Source organism: Xiphophorus hellerii, chromosome 22, assembly GCF_003331165.1.
Source record: "Xiphophorus hellerii strain 12219 chromosome 22, Xiphophorus_hellerii-4.1, whole genome shotgun sequence".
Classification (NCBI taxonomy): Eukaryota; Metazoa; Chordata; class Actinopteri; order Cyprinodontiformes; family Poeciliidae; genus Xiphophorus; species Xiphophorus hellerii.
In genome coordinates, this window is record NC_045693.1 from 17,716,736 (window position 1) to 17,726,843 (window position 10,108).

Consider the following 10,108-nt stretch of genomic DNA (forward strand, 5'->3'; position numbering starts at 1 on the left):
GAATTACATTGCAGTTTTATCAGAACAGAGAGGAACTTTTGCACATTACAAGCTTAGTTCAAAGAGAGGAGATCTAACTTATGCTAATGGTAATTCTCAATGTCATTACGCTCTAGCTTATTTTACGAGTCACCTTTAGCAATCTTAATTATAGTGTCTAAAGCACACTGACATCCATTTACAAGAAATTGTCACTGCATGTATCCAGTGATATGACCTCATGTTTATTGTAAAAACTACCAATGACAGTAGATGAAAGTGGATCCTTTGATGTTTTTATTTTTGCGATGCAGAGAACATTTACCTACTGGATAAGCTTTTAATCCAGCAATCAGCAGTTTGGGCTTCACAGGGAACATGAAATGTTGAGAGGGTTGTACAAGCACAGACAGCCAGTGGCCTGTTTTCCACGAGCCCTTTCCTTAATTTTGGATATTAAATATCTTACATATCAACTAAACATGGGAAATTACAGTCATGCATATGTTTATCTGCTGAAAATCTACTAGATTAAATGTAATGTGATGCAGAATGTTCTCGAAGTTAAGCACAATATAAGCAATGTACTCATATTTTACTTTTTATTCAAAGTATTTACATGTAGATTCCTTAGTGAGATTTGTAGCTGTTTTACCCATTGGGTTGTGCAGATAAAATTCATTAGTTGGGATCTTTAGGAGTGTGGATTTATAGTCATTATATTTTTAATAATCCTGAAAATGTAAACAGAATTTATCGCAGTGCCACTGAAGAAAGCAGTATTTCAACGTTTAGGGTTTGGGTAGAGGCTGACTGTGGAGCTATGTCATAAAACTTTATGTTGTCTTGGATCATGGTTTTCGCAGAGCGAATCCAACAGAAAATAATTTATATAAAGAATCTTTGCACACATTGATGAAATTCTAACAATATATTTAATCTTCTTTTGCTTTTTTTTTTACATTGCCCTGCATTACAACATTTAGAAGAACACGTGGATAAGTTTATCAATTTATTGCAGTGCAATGCAGATTGTGTATGTCAAGAAACATACTAGTTAAATTAAATGACTATTTCTCATTCACCCCAGTCACTAATTTAATGATGCATTTTAATCTTGCTGTTTAATCATGCATTACTAGATATTATAAAAAATGTTATGTAAGAGGGGGGCTTCAATTGAAACACTGTGACCTACCCGCAGTTATTTTGTGTTGTTGTGTCAAATTAGCTAAGCCATTCAGTGCATTAGCTTTATATCATTCTCCCCCTCTGGTGGCTTATTAATATCCTACACCCACACTGAGTAAGGAGGCTGAATATATATGCACACTTCCGAATTTTATTTGGGAAATTGTTAAAACTATTCATCACTTCCTTTCTTCATCACAGATACCCTTAGGGTACATTGTGTTGTTTCTGTGACATACAAAATAAAATACATTGAAATTTGTGGTTGGTATTTTTGCAAAACACTGCATACGCTTGTCTAGGGGCAATTCCATTTTCAAGTTGTGTACTGATATTTCTGCATATGGTTTATTAAAGGAAATTGTTAAATAAACAAGGATTAAATGCAATGCAGAGCATTATTTAATACATATATTTATGTATGTTGTCTGTTTTTCTCAGATATGACTTTCCTCAGTATGGGAGTCGGAGGAGGCTGATAACACCCATGTATGATGAATATGGTGAGGTGATCATGGAGGATGATGGGTATTACTACAGTCCACATGGCCCAGAGGTATTACCGATCCTTGAATTGTATATTGTATATTTTAAGTACTAATGGTATTAGCAAAAACAACCATTAATATGCAGTGAATACCCAATCATTTAAATTCTATTCAGTGTGTGACACAACAATACCCTGGTTATATCATTACAAAGATTCCTAAATAAAATATGATTGTCTTAGGGCCGTGGCAGAGGCCGAGGTGGCGTGAGAGGTAGAGGTCCACCAAAGAGAGTTGCCTTTAGGGACTTGCCACCAGAGGATGAAATAGTGCAACCTCAGGCAGCAGAGGAAGGTGAACCTTCTAAGGCTGCCAAGAGACTGAAGTCTGTCATGAAACTCAGCAAACTCCTGGCAGCCGGCAAGGGAGGAAAGCAACCATCTGATGCCGGCCCTCCTGGCCCATCTCCATGGAAGAAAGCCAAGATGCTCAAGATGTTTGGCGCTGGAAAGAAGGACAAGGATTATGCCAAACTGATGTCAGCCCGCCGTATTGACAGCCAGGATAGTCTTACGGACAGACCGGCAGTTATTGGGCCAATAGATAGCAAGTCGGATGCTCGCAGCCGGCTTAGCAAAGTTTTAAAGAGAATTACCATTGGCAACAAGTTGCAGGTCAGGAGGAAGTCACAGAGTAGTGTGAGTCATGGCTCAGCCACAGGCAGCGAGAAAGATGAGGAGGCTTCGCAGGCAGCCAGCGAGGATGAAAGGAAGTCTAAAGTATCTATTAGTGTGACCGAAAGTGAGCCAGAAGAAGGTGCAAGTGGAAGCAGTAAGGAGAAAGACTCTGATGAAGAATCCTCTGAGAAAAGTAGTGTTGACAGAGATTATCTTAAAGTTGACTTGGATAGAGATGACACAAATGAAAGCACTGTGGACTCAGAGGAAGAGCCTGATGAAGAGCCAGGTGATTCTGATGAGGAAAGCAGGTCCAAATCTGAAGAGGATGAGGAAACAGAGAAGGACTCAGGCAGTGAAAAAGAATCAGAGACTGAGGGAGAGTCAGAGTCAGAAAAGGAATCAGTGTCTGAGAAGTCCTCAGCTACAGAGAAAGAGTCAGAAACAGAGAAAGAGTCAGAGTCTGATGAAGAGTCCAGCTCTGACAAGGAAACAGAATCAGGAACAGCAACAGAAAAGGAAACGAGTACAGAAAGGGATTCAGCAACAGAAAAAGACTCAGATGAAGAGTCTGAGGAAGAAGAGGTGTCTGAAAGCACTAGAGAAAGTGGATCTTCTGCACGCACTTCTATAAGATCTTCAGCTACTGAGGCCAGCAGAAGGAGCAGTGCTTCTGCTACTGTTAGTGGGACTGACAGTAAAGGTAGTGAAAGTGCAAGTGAGAGTGGCAGTGGTAGTGTCAGAAGCGGTAGATCTTCCTCTAGATCAAGTGTGAGATCAACACAGAGAACAAGCTCAACAAGAGCATCCTCAGAGAAGTCCAGCGAAGAACTCAGTGAAGCTGAGTCAGGAACAGGGACAGCTAGTGACGCAGAATCGGGATCAGGGTCAGGGTCAGGAAGTGAACGGTCTTCATCTTGGGGGTCCAGCAAGAAAAAAACATCCGGTTCAGAGCTGAGTAAAAGATCTTCATCTGGCAGCCAGCATTCCCTTGGAAGTGAGGGGAGTTCTGCTGGCTCCCAGTCCACTGGTGGAAGTCGACGTTCTCGAAAGTCTCTCCTGAGCCATGGTTCAGAGGATGCAATCACAGAGGAGAGTGAGGATGAGGATGAGGAAGAATTTGGGACTGCTGATGAGAGCAAAGACTCTGCGAGTGAGGTCAGTGATGAATCATCATCAAGAAGATCTAGTGTAGTTTCTGAAGGCCCAGGACCCTCTGCTCCCTACCGAGGTCAGACCTATAGTCCTGAGATCAGAAGCACCTCTGATGAGACATATGGAGGCCTGTCCCCTATCACTGAAGTGGACGAGGATGCCATCTCATCTGACAAATCTTCAGTCAGTGCATCAAAGGGCTCAGAAGTCACTGAAGAAACATCAGATGGTGTTTCAGAATCTGAAGGGAGCTCAACGGCCTTCTAGCAAGATTTATTGTCCCTGTGAAGTAAGAGTGAATAAAATCAATTACCTTTGCATGGGAGTGAAAAAATATTGCTTGCTTCTACAGACTGTTTCAAATGTCTGCTTTTTCTCATTTTCCCTGAGTAGGGGAAAAGCTGGTTTCCTACTGCACATTATCTGAGTCTGACTCTCCTTTTTCTAGCGTTGACTTTTTTCTCTCTTTGATGTTCTCTGTGTGCTTTTCATAATTTTGCTTTTTTTGTACAATATTGTAGTGCTATTTCTACAGTATAATTTTACATGTTCTTTTTTATATCAGTTTTCCCTGAATGTTAATATTATACTTAACTGAAAAATGGTTTCTCACTGTTAACTGACAGATGTTTTCTTAATATGCTCTTTAACTTTTCCTTGATGTCGTATAGTATGAGAACTTGTTTTTTACTCAGGAAAAACAAAAATCTGCTTCAAGAAATATCCAGTCTATCTATTCCACTGGATATAGAAGGGGAGAACGCAAAAACCTCTTCACTATTATTATGCTAAAATTAAAAATCAGTAGTGTGTTTTTTTTGTTTTTTAGCTTTTAGCCAGATCTCCAATTCACATGAGCACACCAAAACCTGAGCTTTCTTAAAATCCCTATTCTGGCATGTTTTTTTTTTTTTTACCAAAACCATTGTGTGCATGTGGCACCAGCCATCCTTGTGAATTTTTATTGCACATTACCAATCAGCTGGCTTAAAAAAACTCTTTTTTTCCATGCTTACAGGGTAGACATATTTAGTGATACCATGATTATTTAATGGAAATAATTTAACAATTGCAGGGAAATTTGTTGATTTTCTGTATTAAAATAAATGAAACTGTTATCCATGTTTTTGTTCTCAGTTTTTGCATAAAATCAAGATCATCCTACCACCCCATGTTTACTTATACTTTCACATACTTTTCGATTTTAATGGAAACTTAAAGCCTCAATAAAGAGTCTACGCTTTTTTGTTTGATTGCTGTGCTGTGAGAACTTGATTTCTATGCCTGCATTTTTATTTTATTTTTTTTAACCACAACTTGCTCTACCTTCCAAAAAAAAAAAAAAAAAAAAGCAATGTATTGACTTTGACCTTTTAATTTTCTTTTTCACAGCCTGGAAGAAAGAAACGGATCAAACTTGTGGTTGATAGGGAGAACGAGTCCAGCTCTACTGGAGAGGAAAGCACTACAGAGAGTCAACAGAATAGACTGCCCAACAGTCATAGCAACATCAATGGGAATATCTACCTCGCGCAGAATGGCACTATTGTCCGAACCAGGAGGCCAGCCCATCTAAACAACCTAAAAATGGGCTCTCCGTGCCGACTAAGTAAGCATTTCAAAAAACTCGACAAATTAGGTGTGACTCACGAGGAACCCCCTCCTACTGTAGACGACGAGGCTATAGAAAACAACATGGAGGATGGAACGAGCTCGGGTTTACATTCTAACAAAGACGTAAACCTCAACACTCTGTCCTCTTGTGGCTCTTTGGGATCCACCATTACAAATCTAAAGACCTTTGGGTCCAAAGCCAGTATTACCAAGGCCATAATTGACAGCGGGCAGTGTGTCAGCGGGGAGCAAGAGACATCTGTCGACAACCACAACAGTAGTAGGGAAACACTGGAGTCACAACACAGTGACCGCACAATATCAGATGAAGAAGAGCTGTGGATGGGACCCTGGAACAATCTGCACATACCTATGACAAAACTATGACTGGTCATTTACAAACTGAAATCCCCTTTTGTTCATCTTCTCTTGTTTTTGCGCATATGTTAAGAAAATCAACTTGAAATGTGTGCCTCAGCTAGTAAAGCTTCAATCACTGACAGGTGGTTGCACATATAATCATATTTTATTGAGAGAATTATAAGACAGAGATTACTAGTACCAGATTTGTATTACTGACAGGGCTATAGTAGATAAAGACAATGAATGCCTCCAGCAAATTGAGAATTTTATGCGAGTCATGCTCGACTCTTAATTTCATCTCTTGAAAACACTGAATGGCCCTTTTTGTTAAACAGAGTTGTTTGTTATTATTCTTGTTTTAATCGTTAAACACGAGAGATTCCTGGTCATTCCAAAGTGTTGCTGAAGACATTTACAGATAAATATTGGTGATCAAAGAACCCGTAATTATGTAGTCTATGATAAAAATCAACATATTTTGCTATTTGTGTTGAACTTGCAAAAACTCCAGAATGTTGCTGATTATTTAATGTTGTGATCACTTGGAAATGTTTTTAGAAATTTCTGAGCAATATAGTAAATTATTTTTGTCTATTTTATATCCGAGAGATGAAAAATCTACAATATCATTAAGAATAAATATATAAACATGACTGCCAACGCTGACTTTCAACAGTGAAACGTGGCAGTATGGTCATAGTGTTTTTATATCTGCATTTGTACTTATAGAATGTGGTATTTTCAATCCCTTTACATGATGCAGATTCACTCTGTTCTTGTCATGAGTATGGAACACCAAAATTGGTGTCACATTCCACAATAAATCTCTAATCTGTTTCTTTGTTTAGAGAGTAATAATTGCAAACATGCATCAGTTCTCCAATTTTGTGCTGCACTTTATGTAAAAATGAGCTAAAAAGAAAATGCTAAAAGTTATTCACAAACTAAAGTAGATTTTTTTTTTTATCTTTAGCAGCTGCACGAGCACTATGTTTGAAGTTAAAAAAGACGCAAGTGCAGTTTTAATGTTGTTCCCAACAGAATGAAGATTGTTAATTTAAGTGGCGTTTCACCAGAAAGAAAAGCAATGAAAGGTCACCAAGCAATCACATAAAAAATGTGCTATACATCTTAAACATGTCTGGAAATTCCAATATTACGTTCACTTCCTCACCTAGTAAGCTGACTGAAAGGAAAAAGTTTTTTTCATCATACAATTATCTGAAGAAAAACACTGAAAGAAATATTTTTTGCATTCAGAGACCAACTGTCTCTACTAGTTCTATCAGTACACCATATAAGACACGTGCATAATGACATTCAAATAAAAGTTTCCTGCAGTCAATCAAAATCTTAAAAATACCAGTCAAAATTGCAGACTGCAGAATGTTTTGTTAATAAAAGGGATCAGGGACTGAATGCCAGAATGAAAAATCTTGAAAAGAGTCTCCAATTTGTCAGCCGGAATAAGTTTTCACGCTGGAACAAAATTTAACTCAGACGCCTCACAAAGTTGGCTTTTCAGGTAAAGTATTTATTGTAAAATCATGTTATTCTTTGAATTATTCATAATTGTTTTTAAATTCAAGTTAAATATAATGGGACATTTTCTATGTGCATCTACCTGGAACATGTTTCCAAGTTTAAAGTGTAACTGCACATTGAGCTATTAAGTTGTAAAAGCTAATGCACAGATTTTATGCCTCACCAGTTTTAAAAAGTAAATAACCTGTACTTGTATAGCAATTTATCACTTCCAGATGCCCCCAAAGTGCTTCACACTACATTCAGTCATTCACCCATTCACACACTGATGGTGGCAAGCTGCTGGATTGTAGCCACAGCTGTCCTGGGACAGTCTGACAGAAGCAAGGCTGCCATCCAGCGGTGCCACTGATACGTCTGACCCACCAGCAGGAAAGGTGGGTGAAGTGGACACTTGCTATTAAGCAAGAACAACCGAGACTTACAGAGTGGGTTCTTGAAGCAGCAACCCACCAATTACCAGGTGAACAACTACCACCGTCGTCACCATTGTTTTACTTAGTAAAGTAGCTAATGTTGTGGTCTCCTCACCAAGGAAAAAGTTGCTCTGTTACTAAATGATGCCACTACTAATTCCCATAATTGGCCATGTGCATTCAACTGAAATGGATGCTATAGGCATGAACATTAAAGTGATGGGACAGACACTGCATACCCCTAAAAATATACCCCTAATTGCACAAATTAACTTTCTACTGTCAAATTTTGCTTTGCTTTAGGCCAGGGGTCTCAAACTCCAGTCCTCGAGGGCCACAGTCCTGCAGTTTTTAGATGTGCCACAGGTACAAAACACTGGGATGAAATGGCTTAATTACCTCCTCCTTGTATAGATCAGTTCTCCAGAGCCTTGCTAATGACCTAATTATTCTATTCAGGTGTGGTGCAGCAGAGGCAAATCTAAAAGTTGCAGGACAGCAGCACTCGAGGACTGGAGTTTGAGACCCCTGCTTTAGGTCCTCCTCCTTTATATCTTACAACTGGCATAAGTAGTTTGATTTGTTTATTGTTTTTTTATATATATATATTTACATAGTACAGTCTTAAGTCTGAACTGATTTTTGTTTTCATGGTCTGACTGAAAACCTACAGTCATAGTAAAACATGAGTATATTTTTATAAATGAAAGTAAGATCAAGATCATCAGTGGTGAATTTGCAAATGCATTAGCTAGAGAACCTTGATGACCAAAACTTTTGAATTTGTTTTGTGTCCATTTTGAAATCTGAAGAAACGGAAAGCTTTATTTAATTCAGTCCAAATAAAATAGAAGGAAAATTAGATGCAGTGCCTCTTTTTTTCATTGTGATAATGCGATGCACACATTAAAAAATCCCTCCTTTTCTTATTTTAAATTGATATTGCCACAAGCAATTTTTGGCTTTACATCATATTTAAAAACTTAAATTATCAACTAATCACGGAAGGGGTAAGCGGTTTCTCTGTACCCTTTCATTATATAATCTTTACCGTAGGGTTGATTTAAATATATTCATGCAACCTTCACAACAACTTCAGCTGCAGTTTGTGTTAATGTGAAACCATCTTCTGCAATATCTCTGTGGAGATAAATCTTGACATAAAAATTCTGCTATGCTTCACAGTAATTCATAAACTTTAAAGATTTTTATGGATTCACTGGGAGCTTGCTAAGTTAGTAATGGTATGTATCCAATAAGCAAAGCTACACCAGGGTCATGGTCCATATATAAATTTCTTATTCTAATTGGACTTTTGAGGACCTCTGAATGACCTGCTGTTAAACCAGAAAAGACCCCCAGCATTCATTCAGTCACTTGTCTGATGCCTCCTTGGAGTGGCTTCACGGGAATGTGAATGACAGTGCGTAGTCATTTAGCCTCTGATTTGTTAACATACAAACTGGCAATAGCTAGATGTTGTTCTTTACAAGAACATTTATCAATATCAAATCACTTGGCAATCAAATATTCATAGTGAAAGTAAAACCAGGACATAGGCTTAATAGCCAGCCTGAATTAACATTATTCTTTTTTATTTCTCAAATACACAGGAGTCAGATTAGACTGATATGAAACAGCCCAGAAGAATAATGATACCCTACTGGGACTGTAGGTATTTAATCTCCCCTTATTACTTTTGATGTGAGAAATTTTAAACTGCAATATTTAGCAAATAAAGAGGAAAACATTCTATTCTTTCTCCATCGTGAAAGTTTTGCTAAGGGCTTATTTCCTTATATCATCACTAATATTAAATAAGATTCTCCACATGAGGGACTAAGAAGAATCTCATAGTCATGAATCATTTTAAGACACCAAGCAGATCTTAAAATACAAAAATACCTAGGCATTGGTTAGTGTGAAGAGAAGATAACTCAATAAATTAACTTATAAACATGAATGTATGGATGCATGCATGTATGCATGTGTACTTAGGATATCCTGGCCTACAACAAGTTGTACGGTAATCTACCTATGACTCAGTTTGAAAGAGATTATCACAAATCCCAAAAGGAGGCAGAAGGAAACTCCTCATAATACTTATCCGTCACCATCGCTTTTTGCAAGCTCAGACCTGGAGGTTTTTTTTCTTCCTTTTCGTCCAAAGCCTGACTCCGAAATAAAGGAAGCTACTTTACTGCGTAAGCATTTAAGAGGAAAAATAGCAACCTGAGAAGGTGAAATGAATGATCCCACATGTCTCTGCTACACAAACTTCAGACCAAAAAATTAAGAGACTTTGAGAATACATCAGAGCGGCTGTGCAGGAGAACCACCGTCTATGTCATTGTGGTTTTTTTCTTTCTCTCTGTCTCTGTGATCTCTGACTTTACCAACTGGATTAGATCCAAACTGCCCTGCAGCCAGCAGACGGGCAGATGGGGATAGTTTAGTCCTGCAGGGCAGACTGAGGCTGGTATTTCAGAGAAGTGACATTAGAGGGTGCTGTGCTGTGGTGTCATCAAAGACAGGCTGCACCATCTGCTCCAGGTCAATTTTTTTGATAAACAGTAGAAGTGTGAACTGAGGATCTTTGCTGCTAATTTAGCTTTGAAGTTGTCCTCTTTTTCTAAAGTGAGCAAGATTCATTCTGTCACATTTACTTGCGTCAAAAGAT

General features: G+C 38.2%; 1 protein-coding gene across 9 annotated transcripts in view; it reads left to right on the forward strand.

Annotated features, from left to right (window-relative positions):
• Nucleotides 1–6,304, forward strand: part of LOC116713542 (protocadherin-15-like) — a 178,426-nt gene extending 172,122 nt beyond the window's left edge. For 8 of the 9 annotated variants that reach the window (XM_032553731.1, XM_032553734.1, XM_032553728.1 and 5 more), the window contains 2 exons: nt 1,612–1,726; nt 4,883–6,304. In XM_032553731.1, coding sequence (XP_032409622.1) covers nt 1,612–1,726; nt 4,883–5,491 — 724 coding nt within the window. In that variant the 3' untranslated portion in view covers nt 5,492–6,304. Of the gene's footprint in view, nt 1–1,611; nt 1,727–4,882 lie in introns of those variants that run through there. The other variant, XR_004337888.1, reaches the window with a different exon arrangement.
• Nucleotides 6,305–10,108: the final 3,804 nt, after the last annotated feature.